Genomic DNA, 15,879 nt, shown 5'->3' with positions numbered 1-15,879 from the left:
AATGCACTACCTGCACACGAATGAATAAATACATCGAGATAAAAATGTCACAGTCGTCAAATTACCACAGTAGTTATCTGGGAGGGAGGATGTCCGTCAGCTCAGTTAAGCTCCTCCTTCATTTTGGGCATGTCATTCTGTTTAATTCTCAATAGTTTGCATTTATAAACTGTATTTTAGTTTGCTGTAAAGTACATTTATTTACTTTCAAGATATGATGGCAAAAAAGTAGAGATTTTTTAGGTTTATTTTCAGTGATCAATAAACTGGATAGCATAAACCAGTGAGGGAGAGGACTGGGAATGAGTGCATCCAAAATTTACAGCAAAGAAGTTATTATTGAGAACAGCTCTGATTGCATCATATCATTACGCCAACAGCAGACATATTGATCATTTTAATAAAAACAAAAAATACAGGTAATGATTTGTCGATAGTGCACATTGCTGGCCGTGCAATACATACTGAACTCTGTGTAAGCTGTGATTAAACAACTGTAAGCTTGTAAAATAATATATCCATACATAGTTTAAATGCCAGCCGGTGAGTTTTCCAACTACAGGTGTGTCAAAAGTCTTGCCTGAGGAGGAAAGTTGTGTGTTCTCATCGCTGGCTCAAATGTCACTTTTGCTTGAGGCGGATAACAGAACAGATTTCTGAATTCATGGGTTCCTGCCTGCCTGGGAATCTGTGCTGGGAAAGTTCTCCCAAGCAACAGATGGGATCAGGAAGCAGGCGGAAGAATATGTGGAACAGGATTCCAGAAATTGAGGCATAAAATGGAGGTGGGAAAAAAAAATGGTTCCATAAGCTTATAATTTGACGGTTCAATAAAAAAAGATGCTGCCTTTTATCATTAAATATTTGCACTTGTGTGAGCATTTATCTTTGAATATGAACAGTTCACTTCTCCTCCGCTGAGATCTGGTTTAAGGTCTCACAGTAACTGACTATGATAGGAAGAACTGGTGGAAGAAGCAGTAAACTGTACATCTGCTAATGTCCTTCACGGAGGTCTGCGCTGTCTTGTTAACCCTCCCTTTCACCTCACATTTAACATTATTTCATTATTGTTGATGAGGCTGCTAATGGCCGCCACCATCTTAGATTGGCACATGGCTAATGTACCTTTTCAAAAATGGGCTGACATCAGTAGGGTCTACAAGCACAGCCTCAAGTGTTCCTGTTCATTTGCACTGCATGGCAGCACTTAACTCATTTCACAAAACACTTTGTGGTTAATGAAAGATTTAGCCAGTATTTTAGATTCATTGCGCACATTAAACCTAGAAAATTGATAGCAGAAGTTCACTGAAACACACAGAAAAGAGCCAAACTTGTGTCAGCATTTCTGTCTACATTTTGATTACCCGCCCATCTTTTTTCTTAGACCCAGCTGGCCGGTACTACTTCCCCCTGCACTGCAGCCCGCTCAGGCCAACTGTGCTTTGGCCAGCTTTGTCAGATAAAACAAAGAGGATGTGCAGCTCAGACAGGACTGCTGCGAGGGCCTAAATAGAAGCATGTTTATCTGCCTGAAGCTGCTGAACGCTGTTGACTGGCTGCCCAAAGTATTGGGCGGCAAGTCAATGCTGGATTTTATGGTGCATGACACTGACAGATGTGTGGTCAGAAATAGCTATTGTGAACTGTACACCTGCTCCGGGAGAGAAAAACATATTTTTTATTTTAATTCTGAGGCCATGTTTTACCTCATCAGTCACCAAGTGGAAATATGAAGTGGTAGGAAATGCTGATACGGGGATTTGATTAATGAATGTCAGATTTATCTCTCTTTCTATCACAATAAGGTTCTCCTCCATCACTAAGAGCAATCTGGCAAATGAAAATGTTGATTTATTCAAGTCCGACACATAACAGAGTAGATTCTTTTCTCAATGAAATAGCGTGCAATCGATCGCGCTTCCTCCTCCGCTGCTTGTCCACTCTGGTTCTCACTGAGTGAAACAGAATAAACTGTGCGTCAGTTAGTCACAATAAAGTAGAAACCAGGTTTCTGTAACCCCCCTGCCTGAAAGGTTCAAAGGGCTTCCAAGAGGCCAGGCTCGCTCTAACTACCAAGTGCAGCTGTGGGGAGTGCAGGTGTGCATCTACCCTGCAGCCCTCATCAGTGCTGAAAGGTGATATTAGAGAGTATTAGTGAGTAGAGCAAGAGGTGCTTTGTCATGTCTGCTTCATTCTCTGGCGTGGAAAAAGGGAGGTCGCTCCTCTGAGGGCTGAGACGTTTGTCAAATCAAAGCTGATGACAAGTCCTGCAGGTAAACACGGATGTCGACTAATCTCACGTTTGTCTACAGGAAAACAGCAGTAGCATGTGTACTGTATACATGTGTTTATGAGATTTATCAATGACCACATCCTGTGTTTAAATCAAACTTTAGATATACAAACCTTGAAGGAGATCTTCTTTTTTTTTTTTTTTTACATTTTTAGGGCATCGGACTGTAAATATGAATTGCTGGCATGCAGACCACACAGATTTACAGTCTCCTGGCCATGGGTGCATGATACACTTGTCAAATTGGTGATCTGTCATTGTGACATATGTTGACATAACACACACACACACACACACACACACACACACACACACTCACACTCACACACAAATGGCGATACACTCATCCTATCATCCCAAAAGATGAAGCATAAATTATATGGCAAACATGGAGGGTGATCGTGTCACGTTGACTTTGACACATCTGTGTGCTCGATAGTATCAGATGCTGCGTTCAAGCCTCCCAGCAAGTGTTCAAGTGACAACAGCTGGAAGCCCTCACCAAAACACAGCACTTCTAACATTTTAACGGGATATTCAACCCCAGTGAGCAGCCACAGAATCTGACAGTGGTGGAATTGGTTCACGCTCAAGGATTTGGGTATTTTAACAAACCTCAATAGTGTACACAGTTTAATTATCTCAAGTTACAGACATAAAGTGGTTAAAGCTAATGTTAGTGGGTTTCAACCACGTTACATAAATATATGTTGTGCTATTAAGTCTTGGAGTCTTTGAAGCAGTAGCCAAAGCTCTAGGGATTCTGGTGTCACCAGCTGATATCCAAGCCAAGATATGGTCTTCTTCTACTTGCTGGTTAGAGTTTACAGTCCAGTTAGCAACACGAGACTGGAGTTGAGAGACGTGAGGGGACATCTACAACAGGACTTAAGACATCAACAGGATAACCTCAACCCTCGTTGCTACGTTTTGTCAAAGTGACAAGTCAGGATATTCAGGATATCGGGTTTCATGCGTCTGTTCTTTTGTAACTATTTTACATTATGGATCTTCTGTTATGGTGGAATGTGTTTAAGTGAGGAAGACATGCGTGAATGTGATTATGCTTGCAACTGCCTTGACACAGGAGCCTTCTACACCTCCTTCCCTGACATCTTGAGGGACGTAGAAGCAACAGACACTCTCTCCCTTTTCTTTGGCCACCATGCAGGTCTGTCTGCTTCCTATAACTCTTGGGTTCAAGGGTTTATGCATATGTGGGTTTTTTTTAATCAATAAAGGGAGCAGTCAATAACTTCGGGAGAAGAAGTGGGATAAATTAAGTTTGTACCTCATCTCACTTCTTTTTTAAATGTGTAATGTATTTCTTTTGCTTTATGTCAATTTCTTCAGCTTGAGCTTCATATTCTTTACATAGTAAAAGAAATTAAATAAAATAAACATTTCAATCAAAATGCCACGGCTGTGAGTTCAAGCCTGTAGCAGAACTGTGCTTGTTACACCATAGGTTACGATAACACATAACATGTGGAACTGATACCGCATCTGGCTTGTTGGACTTTAAAGACCTGAAGTGCTTTCCTGATGCAATATCCCTGTCGTTTCTGTTTCATGATTTAAAATGATACATTTTAATGAGCAATAAGAAAGTAGGAAACAATTTATCATACATAGAAGGCTGAGAAATAAGTAAATATTGACAATTTTATTAGGTTTTTCAGAAAATCCTTGGGTTTTTGGAGTCTTTAAAAAAAAATGCAACAGTTTTTCTTGGTATTTTTTAGATGTAAATGGCCTCAGTGACCTCAACTGCTCCTGACGGGCAGGCCAGCACCTAGCATGGCAGCTGTGAGGGTGAATAGAAGACTATAAAGCTGTCTGTACTGCAGACAGATGTGTGCAGTCCAGTTAGCTTTCCAACAACTAAAAAAAATGATCATTTGGAATTGTGAAATGATATCTGATTTAGTTCGCTACACGCATTTAGATAGTGTCTCCCTCCATGATGTCATTTTCTGACACTGATTGTTTTCCTGCTCATTGGATATGGTGTTCATAGTATCACACTGATCTTGTTTTTTCCAATGAAAACAGTCCAAATGTTGTCCAAAGGTGGTTTTAGTTTATAGAAAATGAACTGAGCGGTCTGATTTCATTCTTGTGTTGCCTAACTGAGGACTGTATTGACCCAGGAGCGGAAAGACTAAAAGTAGTAATAGGCTGCTAGCTTATTTAGCACGTGGAATATAAATGATTTGGTTATTTTAATGCATCTTTAAATAGAATCACAGTCTTGTGTTGTTTGAACACCAGAAAAAAAGGTAATAAAGATGAGAAAGCTACTTCATCAAGGAAGAAAACCTCATTTGAATGTACAGTACTGTCATACTGATAAAGAAAACACCACAGGTAAAGGTTCCCGATTGTAGTGAATGAGATAAACGTGTAAAAAGGCAGGAACGAGTCTTCAAAATGAACATATCAACAACTTTAACTCCCCATTAAAGTCTCTCGTCTACGTTGGCGTCACATTAACTCAAGCCATGGTCTTTAAGTCTGGGCCATGATTCCTTTCCCTAAAGTTGAAATTGATTCCCCTTACATAATGGTATATTTACAGCAGCCTTGGCAGAACACACACACACACACACACACACACACACACACACACACACACACACACACACACACACACACACACACACATACATACACACACACAGCTCTTTATTTAGTTGGCATGAAATCAGAACAGAGATGCTTGGCTTTTGGACAGCCCTGCGACCTCTCTGAACGGACTGACCCATTGCTTCCCTGACTGTCCTCACCACTCAAACAGCTGCTGTTGACCACTTCGATCTCTTTTCATTCACGTGTGGAGAGGAGAGAACTACTGACTGGATCACCTGATGTTGTTGAGAACTCCCATCACCTCACCACAGCCGTCCCATCAACACACTGGGAAACCCATTTTGACAAATTGCATTTGAAAAGGTTGGTTGGAAATTGTAGCATTTGACGTGGCATTTTTTGACACAAAATGTCACGTTAGCACAAGGTGCTTTTTGGCCTTTTTGAAGAAATGTAAATGTACAAAACAGCTTTACAAAATTAGCACCAACATAGCAGTTCTTGTGTGGCTGACCAGCTGGTTCTCCAGACCTCCCTCCATATTTTTTTCGGTTGGAGACATCTTTTACTCTATTTCAGCCAAGCATAACGTTGCCTATACTACCGTCTTCTGACTGCTTTTTTGAATTCTTTTTAACTCCTAACCAGTTGATGGAGCCAATGTGCATTTCCCCACAATTTGCTTAAAATCCACTTGACGACAAAACAGAAACTACTGACTCCATCCATTCTCGTGGCTTCAGAAGCCAAGTTACTGAGGTATCTTTTTCAATACATCCAGAGTTTTTGTGGCTATTATTCACCATTTCTGGTGCAATAATTACCTAAGTCCCTAAGGAGTCCCTGTAGGAGGACAGCAGATCCTTGTCCCTTTTGACCCCTCCATTTACTCTGTTAGTCATTCAGCATGAGATGGTAATGGATAGCCATAGTAACTCAGTGGAGTCTGTGTTCCCTGTGAGACAATGTCTTTGGGGACTCCCAAGTGGTAGTGGTGGGTGGGTGGGTGGGGGGTAATGTTGTGCTGTCTGCCTTCAGATTATTTCTATCGATAGGAAAGAGCCAGCAGGAAGGGAACAACCTAGACTAGGGTCAGGTGCAACAGGAGACCCATCATAGGAAGAATAACCCAAAGAGAGAAAACATCAGTACCTTCATCCTGATACACAGGAGTTTGGAGCTTGAAAATGAATAAAAGCAAGCGTTATTTTACTGTTCATATCTTAATATGCAGGTGATCGTTGCCATTTTTTTTTTTAAATTTACCAATTGTTTAGTTAGTTTTTGATTAAGATCTAAACTAGCAATATGATTTGGGAAATTAGGCGGAATGTTAATTTTTACATTTTGTTCTTATTTTCATTGGATGATAGCATGAACATGTTCGTGGTGTGATTTAATCTTTAACTACTCTATTTGTGTTTAAACATCACACATTTTTATGATTTAGAAATTGCAGTCATACTTATTGCGATTCATTGGGATTGATTGTGCAGCCCTACTACTTCTTCAAGTCATATTAGTTAGTGACTTGTAGATAAAAAGCAACATTTTTTCAGAACAACGCAGGCGTATGCTCATTTAAAAGACAGTGGCAATAAAATAATCTTGTGTTCAATTACATGTGCTGATATTGTTGTATCATTCTAGACACTTCATGGTTGAAGATGTAAACAAAGCACTCTGGTCAGAATGGAAGATTCAATGTTTGCTCATAGGGGTCATGCCCTGTGTCAAACCAGTGGCCTTTTTAAAGCCAAGCCTTCAGAGAGATCTGCCTATTGTTCCCATTACAGTGCTTCAGCAAAGTATGTGTGTGCATGAGAGTGTGCGTGTGTGAGTGTGTGTGTGTGTGTGTGTGTGTGCGTGCGTGTTCCCCAACCCCCTCTTCAAACCTCCCCTCTCTGCCCTCCTTCCCTTTCTCTTTCACACCCTCTCAGCTGTGCTCACTCACTCATTCTCAGCCAGGCCAAAAAACTGGCAGAGCAGCTCCTCACTGGAGAACTCCCGTCCTCAAGTTAACCCAGACGCTACGAACTTCACAGCCCATTTAGGAAACTCCTTTTCTGGGCCATCAAATATAGGAGCGTGGAGGGGTCATGGAGGTGGTTCATCAGGCGATTCATAGTTTACCCCAGTATGGATTATCTGATTTACTGTCGTCACATTCAGGTAATGCGCTGTTTGAATATTTCATTGGATAGCTTTATGTGCTCCGTTTCTCTTGTGCGGATGTGTTTGTTTTATCATGCGTTGACTTCCTCACTACTCACTGCTTTGTTAGTACATTTAATCCTTGTCATCATTCTGTATGAATGAACACACATTTTGCAGTGTAGTGTGGCTTGTCTCTCAGTGAGTGAGTGACTTCCTGTTCTGCTGGAGGAATTTATGATGTGAGGACTTACAAGAGGACCATCATTAGACACAATATTGAATCCCAACTTGTCCCTGCTTGCATGCATATGAGAGGACACCTGCAGACAAAGAGACAACCGGTGAATGTTCCTTTAATGTACCATTACACACACACACTCACACACTGGGAGAATTATGACACATATTTTTGTCATTTAATGCTAAACGAGGTAGTTACAGTGTCTGCATTGTTTTCTGAGCCAGGAGCAGCTGTTTCCTCCACTTGGCAAGCAACACAGACAGTCTGGAAATGTTCTCAGTTTTCTCAAGTCTTCCATAAAATCATTTCCAGTTTTCACTTAATAGTGTGACATTTAATGCTTTTTGCTCCTTTTGGTGATGGTTAACTAAAATAAAGTGAAATCAACTCTTTTGATCATTAGAATTTTTTTTCCTTAATCTGGAGAAAAATCTTTTTTTTTCATTGTTTTACGGGGAGAAACAGGGCCGGCCATCCAGTAACCTCGGGGTCGCTGGTTCGATCCTCACTTCCCCCGGTGACCATGTCGAAGTGTTCTTGAGCAAGATACTGAATCCCTAATTATTCCTGATGGCCCTGCAATGGACTGGCGACCCGTCCAGGGTGAACCCCGCTTCTCACCCAGTGTCAGCTGGGAGAGGCTCCCCGCACCCCTGGTATAGAAAATGGATTGATGGATGGACTGGGAGAAACTATTTTTGAGGTTTTAACTACTTTGAAACTTAATGATACTGTTTACTTCATGCTGGTTACATTAGAAGCTAAGTTTCTTGATCATATTGGTCTGACAAGAATGAAGCTACAAAGCAGAGATGGCGAGTTCAGCTCAGCCAACAAAACTGGAAGCAGGGAAAACGGTGATCTCGGTCTGAAGTACAATCAACTTGTCGATGGAAGCAGGTGTACATTCCATGTCTGGGTTCAGGGGGATTCTGGAGTCCTGGTGTTAAGCTAAGCCAACCATCCCATTTGTTGCATTTTTATACAGAATGAATAGATGGTATTGATTTTGAGAAAAAAAAATCTATACATGTTCATATTCATGTAATCCCTTTAAGTGCTTATTCTGTTATTTTTTTTTAACCATCCAGAGCAGCACACGGGAATGAATCTGCTGCGGATGGTTTACAGGACACAGGTAGAGATCACTTTGTATCTGGGATCCAGGTATTTGTGAGCAATTACAGCACAGTGGGATCCTTTGTTGTCTCCCACCTGTTTTAAGCTATTAGTTAAGAACTCCTCTGCAGCTGGGTTTGGCCACTTATTAAGGCCAGTGGTCACAACTGGAATGAACACTTGTTTGCACTCAGCCCTGCGGCATGCTGTGACAAACACCCACCGGGGGTTACTTTGAGTAAGTGTTTGATATGTTGCAAGATTGAATGATTTTTTATTTTTTTTATTTTTTTTTTTTTGGAGAATGCACAACTAATCATCCAGTTCACCAAAACATGGCAAAAGAAGAAAAGTGTCAAAAATTGGAACAAAATATTTCAAAGTTGCTCAGTGTTAAGGTGTTATGGAAAGAGACATAGACATAGGCTATGAACTACAATTACATGCATTTCCAGAGTCGTAAGCAGTTGTAAGTCAAATTCTACAAAAGTAGTTACAGCGCAGCAGAGAATTTACTCAGTCAAAAACAATCATGATATAGTTTCTGTCTTGCTGTAGCTGCTGAAGTGAATCCAAACACCTGAGTTAATTTGTTTTGTCTTAAAGATTTTGAATTATGACGTAATGAGTGCAATTAATATTGTTGTATTTAACTGCTCTAAACCTTGACAGTGTGTGTGAAGTAAAGCATAGTCAGTGGGTGTGAGCTGGGTCAACCTGACTGTTGTCTGCTTAGTGATGATGAGCAGAGTATTTGTCATGAGTGGCCTTATAATCAAGAGGGAGCATGCACAGGTTGAATAAAAGGGAGACCAAGAATCGGACCCTGATGGACTCCACTTATCATGGTGCCGATAACCCATTGCAACATCAAAGCTGAGCTTTCCAGTGAGGGAAGAGGTTAGAGCTGTAGCACATGATATATTCTGGTCAAAAGTTTTGAAGCTAGTGGTGCGGGTGGATTCCAAGGGGGGATTAGGAGAGATAAGATGGGAGTGGGCAACGGAGTGAGTACTGTATGAGGTTTGCGTGTGGGGTGTCTCTCTTGGCTTTGATATTATTAATGTTTCAGGCCCTTCAAGCTTTAAAGAAGCTTCATGTTTTTGGGCTGATGTGTTTTCTTGTCTTTTCTCCTTTCCTCAGCCAAGGGGGCATAGCTGCCTTATAAAAGATATCTACTGTCCCAGGAGAGGCTGGAGTTGTCATTCAAGTCAGCTGAGTGGAAAACTCATCTGCTGACTGTAATATCACAAACTTCAGGGGTCCCTCTTTGTCCCATGTTTGTTGACCATGTTTTCATTCTTTTCTTCCTCATTATTGCGCAGAAAATGGAAATCACTCAACCCACTTGTAGAAGTTTGTAGGAAAAGAATCCATCTTGCTGCTGTCTAGTTTGAAAATCCTGGAAAAATGTTAAAAAATAAAACAGTGTAAATTTAGCCCCCAATGCTTTCTAAATACACCGGATCAATGTCCTGAGGTTTTTGTTGCACATTGCAAAAAGTAAAGCATGGTAGAAAAGCTGGAGACAGTTCTGACATTCCTGTCTTATGTTCCGCTCTATACAGTTGAAGTGCGGGATTTAATATCATGCAAATAAAAAAATTTTGCTGGAAAAAGTTGCCATTTTATTGGCACGCAATATTGTCAGTAGAATTACTGTTGAAAAGTTGGTGCATGGCATTCTCTCTCTTTTTTCGGAACTTATTTCTATTAAGTCTTAAGACGTCCCAGTGTGAATAGGGAATCTTGATCTGTGTGCCTTCTTTAATGTAAGCTGTCCTCTGAAGAAGAAGTCTGCATACCTCTAAAGCTGTCAGTTGTTCACTGCTGAGTTTATAAAACTTTAGAGCAATGTGCTGAAGCATGGTGAATCAGGGGAATTGTGACAGCTGACACGGTTGTCTCTTCAGGTACAGCTGTGCTATGAAAGAAAATGCCCAACTGTCTCTGGTGGTGAACTCCTGCAAGGATTGGTCTCGTTTAAGAGGCCTTTTTTAGACACTTTGCTAGTCACACTTTAAACTGGCCTAGAATTGAGTGGTGGAGAATATTACCTTCAAACAGCTTAACAACAGCCTGTGAGAATCTGTTCAAAGGGAGTCAAGCGTTTGGAAGGAAGATAAGGAGAATTTACTGACAGGCAGCAAAATTATTTTAGAATAAAGATGTTTTGAACCTGGAACCAAATCTTAAAAATTTAAAAAGGTACTGAAAAGCAAATATTTGTTATTCACAAGGATGTGGCATCTGTTATCTCTGATTATCTGATTTTTAAATAATTTTTTTTTTTACTTGACTCACTGACAGACCTTTATCTCGGGTCAGGAGACAATGCTGACTAATCTAGGAATGCTGGGTATTTGAGTTTGATCCAATGGCAGAATCCAAATATTTGTAGCAGAAAAAATACCAACCACTAAACTAACTGGCCTGATCTTTGCACAAACAAGGTGTCTTGTATCCTCTTCATTAGAATTTGTGTTGTAACCTATCAAGAGGTTCACATCCCGATCAATCCCTCAGCAAGTTATCTGCCTTCTGAGGGTTCCCCTAGACAAGGAGAACTTTCTCCAAGAACAAGGAACCTTTGAAGGAGCTACTTTTGTTTCCTCCAAAGCAATCAGAACATCAAATTAGTTCTAGCCAAGGGACATAATTGTACCACCCTAAAAGTTCCACCTTAGGAGGTGGTACTTTCTGAAGTTCCAGGGATGCAAACTGATTTTACTGAAGCTCACTCAAGCTACAACATGGAGGAAAATAACAAGAAAACCTATGACCAACAAACCACTGGTACGAGCCTTACTAGCTGTTTATGCTGATGACAACATTCACTGACAATCAGAAACAGCAACAACGGTCCTTTGGACTATTATTGACAACAGTGGGTCAAAGGAACCTTTTTAGGTCCACAACACTGGACTTGTGAATGAAGAGGGTCGTTAGACACAAGATGGTTTAAGACAATGTCTTTAAAGGCTACAATTACAAAAACAATCCCAGCTATTATCTGCATGACCTTAGGCAAACAAAGAAACCAATGACAGCAACTTACGTCCCTAAATAACAAATGAGTAAACAAGACTGGTCACCCACCCATACATATGGCAAAGAACAGAATATGTAAATATGTTGCCGCTTTATTTACATTATTTATCAGCCACAGATGGGCACATAATGGCATGAGTGAAGTGTTTACCTAGGAATATATGCAAAAATATCAACCATCTTTCTCAACCATCTGGCCAACACAGTGGATGAAGGTTGAACGTCGACAGGAAATGGCAGCAGGAAGAGGACTGTGCTGCCAGAGCTACGGTATGCTGTATAATCCTGTTGCACGCTAGTTTAACAGCATCTCAAGGAAATACAATGTTTCCATGAGAGTAATGGAAACAGAGGCTCCATGTTAAGGCTGATTGATTTTAAATGAGGACAATAGAACACACAAGGACACCAGGGAACCACAATTACTTTACATGACAATCAACGCAAACAATGCTGAGAGGGTGGAGAAGCCTGAGGCTGATGCAATTAATCTACTGATTGAATGAGTACAATGCAATTTCTTCCAACAGTTTATTGAATCTCCTAAGTATCTAAACCCAAAAGCTGTAGTTTGTAAACATCATCTGTTGAAGGTCATAATTTCAGGAAGTGATAAATCATCATGGACTTGGTTCCCAGCTGAATTTTTTTTTGTCACAAATAGAAGAAGAAGAACACACATTTTTTTAAGGCAGGAAAAGGATCTTGCCGCGCTTGTTAAAGGCTAAAGACGGGGTGTGGTTGAGAAAGTGAATCAACAGTTGTGAGGTGTAATTAACCCATGGAGGATGGACACTTCTAGATCTGGATCTAAATGCCATCCTGGACACAGATAACCTGTGCTAATTAGGGCTAGAAGTGCAAATGTACATGCCAGGAATGCTAATTTATTAATTGGGCGTTGAAACAGAAGAGAGACTTTTTTTTTTTTGACGGGTTGGGGTGAGGGTCATCGTATTCAGTCAAAATAAACTTGATTGTTTTGTACAAGGCTGAGATGAAGTTCTCTCAGGTGTGAACGCAGTGCCACTTTCTTCCTCACAGATTTATTTATACCTGCAGATACCAGAGACCTTGCCTGGGTTGATGCTCATCAAAAGGCACGCTGACCAGCTGGACTGTAGTGCATCCTGCAGCACCAAATATCTCAAATCACTTCCTTTAGGATCAGCGTGTTCACAGTTTACATTGCCTGTGTTTGTGAACATGTTGAACATCACATGGGATAAACACTGGCATCTGCTCCCTGCTAATGAGAACTCATCAAGAGTGACAGGAAGCATCAATCTTAACTGCCAGAGTTTGACTCCAAAAATAACTGGCAGACGTTCACTCTGACCGCTTGAGCTGTCTAAAACACACAGCTCTCCACCTGAACCTCCTTCGTCAGGAGTCTGTTTGATGCTACTGAACAAATGTTGGTCGCTTATCTTTAATTGCAAGTATGAGTTCACAACCGTAGAACCGATTAACAGTTTTTTTCCCTCCATTTTGTTCTTCTACGTAGTTTCCGCAAGCAGATACGAGAGTGTTTGTTTGTTCATCACTAGTTTATGTGGGCAACAAAGATATGCAACGTACAATATTTGCAAAGTAAAAGCCTTCATCATGCATGCATGACTAGAAAAAAACACGACTGACACAAATGATTATTTAAAGCAGATCGCGGATCTTCTTTGGTTGGTTGAGTTTTTAGGAAACATGTCAGCTGCTGATTTTGCTCGATGCTGGGCAATTATGTTCTCAATTCATTTACATTGAGAGTTTATCTGCTTGAGAGGACTTTGTCTTTTTAATCATTTATTTTTCACTCTCTTTGAACAGGGGGAGACAGAGAGCGGATGACAGCCAACCATGAGACCTACCTTCTTATGGCCAGCACCCAGAATGACATGGAGGATTGGGTGAAAACGATTCGCAGGGTCATTTGGGCACCTTTTGGTGGAGGTTAGTAAATGGGCATTCATTGTATTATCAGCTGAATAACCTTGTACATGTTACTGAGAGTGTAGCTGCATGCTGATGAATAAGTACATGTGTTCTATCTCACACCACCTCTGCCATCGGAGTTGGCGTAAGCGAGGCGGCACCAGGGGCACCTGTAGCTGGTTCAGACTGATTAGCCCCCTGATGAAAGGCAGGTGTGTCTGGTCTCCAAGAGCAGGCTCAGGTGTGAGAAGAATACATAAACCCCTGCTCCTCACCGTCAGCTCTCTTCTTTTTCCTGTGTTTTTCCTTCAATTCAGCCTGTAAATTCAGATAAAGAATAGAAACTAGTGTGTTTATAATATACATCAAATGAGCTCTAAATACTGTCAACATGCTGATTATGGAGTCTGTGTCGTGCTGCTGGGGCTTTTTACTCACCACGCTGACAGTTACTGGCCTGTACTGTGTATGAACAGGCCACAAGTGTGGCGTTTGTAACCGGACAGGGAGTTCAGGCTGCTCTCTGACGCCGTGAATAGATGAGGCTTAGTTGGCCCCCTCTGTTTTCAGTGCAGGGAGTTTGACGTCTATTGCAGTTGACTGCTCTTCAAAAGGACGAGCCATTTGTCAAAGATGCCACGAGAAAAGTGGCTTCATGTTGGAGCGCACACACACACACTCTTGCTCACTCTCACACACACGCGCACTTGTATGGGCAGAGAACACACATAAAATCCAGGCTTTCACATTTTGCAGTACCAGCAGAGACACACTGACTCCTGATTGGCTGTTCAGTGCCCCTCAAGTGTGATTTAATAGTCTGGTCAGAGAGTGATAGACAGGGAGGGAGCTGCCAAATCCAAGCCCCTGTGTTTGACCAACACTAGAGCCAAGGGTTTGCTGTCATGTGCTGCACACTTGCTCTGATGTTGAATTAATCACACTCTGAAATCAGACCTTTGAGAAATGTGCTGCTGTGGCCACTCCTTCTGGATCGTTGGAGATTTATTACATGGTAATTACCAGCTTTTTTGTAACTTCAGATAGTTTTCATTGTTATCTCTGAGCTATCTGCTAATATGAGTGATTGTGTTAAACTGTTTCATGTATTAAAATACGACCATGTCTTCTATGACTTAAGGGAGGATTTTCACAGTGTTGATTTTGTTGCGGTGCAGAAAGAGTGGCGATCAGGACAGAGAATTCTATCGTCTTTGTGACCCAGCAGTTTGTTTTGAGAGTGTTTGGTGAAATATATTCCAACACCTTGAGAACAACCAACTATTTCAGACACTCAGCGTGGCTCCTGACAAGGCTGACAAGTCGACATTTTCTGTTTACGCTTGGAATGATTTTTTTTTCTCATCAGAAATGCCCTTAAACTTCTCAAATCTTGAATAAACCTGACAGCTTGGGAATGCTCTTTAGTCTCTCTAAGATGTTGAGTTGTTAAATAATTAAGGGACATCACAATCATTAATTTCAGATAATTTTCATTTCCTTTCAAATGCGATTTCACACGTGAACTGAACATTCTGGTTTCCTAGTTACTTTCGGCCCTCCGAGTCATTTCCTGTCTCTTCGGAATTTAAGATGATCCTCCACCAGGAGTGTGACTGTAGCCTGAGATACGACAGTTTTCGTATAGTCCGGTCTGTAAAAACATTCTGATTACCTCCACAAATATCGTAGAAGCAGTTAAGAAAAATGTCCAGAACGTTTTCCTCTGAGAAACTCAACTAGTGCGAACTCCTGTTTAATTTCTGAGGACATTTTTAAAGCACTGTCTCTTACAGTTGAACAATTGATGAAAAAAAAAAAGATAAATCCATCAAGGACTTATGAGATATACTTGATATTGTGCAAAAATGTATAATCCAATATGGCTGCCACAGGAGGTTAACCACATTGACCAAAAATGACAGGGTTCTAGTTTAGAGCAGATTGAAAATGAGTTTCATAAGATTCATTGGAACAGTTCCTGAGTTCCTGTACAGACGCAAATTGCAAGATATTGCAGCAGTTAGAGGGAAAAACATAGTATCCTTAAACTCACCTTTTCGGAAGACAATAATTCTCACCACAGAAGGAGACACTTAGGACAAATGAAATCTATAGGGGGCTGCACGGTGGTGCAGTGGTTTTGCACTGTTGCCTCACAGCAAGAAGGTTCTGGGTTCGAGTCCCGGCTCCATCACAGGATCTTTCTGTGAGGAGTCTCCATGTTCTCCCTGTTCCTGTGTGGGTTCTCTCTGGTACTCCAGCTTCCTCCCACAGTCCAAAGACATCAAGAGGGGACGAGGCTGATTGATACTCTAAATTGACCGTAGGTGTGACTGAGAGTGTGAATGGTTGTCTGTCTCTGTATGTTGGCCCTGTGATGGACTGATGACCTGTCCAGGGTGAACCCTGCCTCTCGCCTGTTGATGCTGGGATAGGCTCCAGCCCCCCCACGACCCTTAACAGGAATAAGTGGAAGACAATGGATGGA

At 41.2% G+C, this 15,879-nt stretch overlaps 1 protein-coding gene across 4 annotated transcripts in view; it reads left to right on the top strand.

The window, feature by feature from the left end:
* The window catches only part of arhgap24 (Rho GTPase activating protein 24), a 68,742-nt gene that overhangs the window by 40,016 nt on the left and 12,847 nt on the right, over window positions 1–15,879 (top strand). For 3 of the 4 annotated variants that reach the window (XM_086188494.1, XM_086188493.1, XM_086188496.1), the window contains one exon: window positions 13,284–13,406. In XM_086188494.1, the coding sequence (XP_086044620.1) occupies window positions 13,284–13,406 (123 nt within the window). Of the gene's footprint in view, window positions 1–6,867; window positions 7,064–13,283; window positions 13,407–15,879 lie in introns of those variants that run through there. The other variant, XM_086188495.1, reaches the window with a different exon arrangement.

This window comes from Aulostomus chinensis, chromosome 19 (assembly GCF_037954235.1).
Source record: "Aulostomus chinensis isolate RoL2024-O1b breed Wild chromosome 19, RoL_Achi_v1.0, whole genome shotgun sequence".
NCBI classification, from domain to species: Eukaryota; Metazoa; Chordata; class Actinopteri; order Syngnathiformes; family Aulostomidae; genus Aulostomus; species Aulostomus chinensis.
The sequence above is the reverse complement of the archived record's forward strand: the minus strand, read 5'-3'. Positions and strand labels throughout refer to the sequence as shown.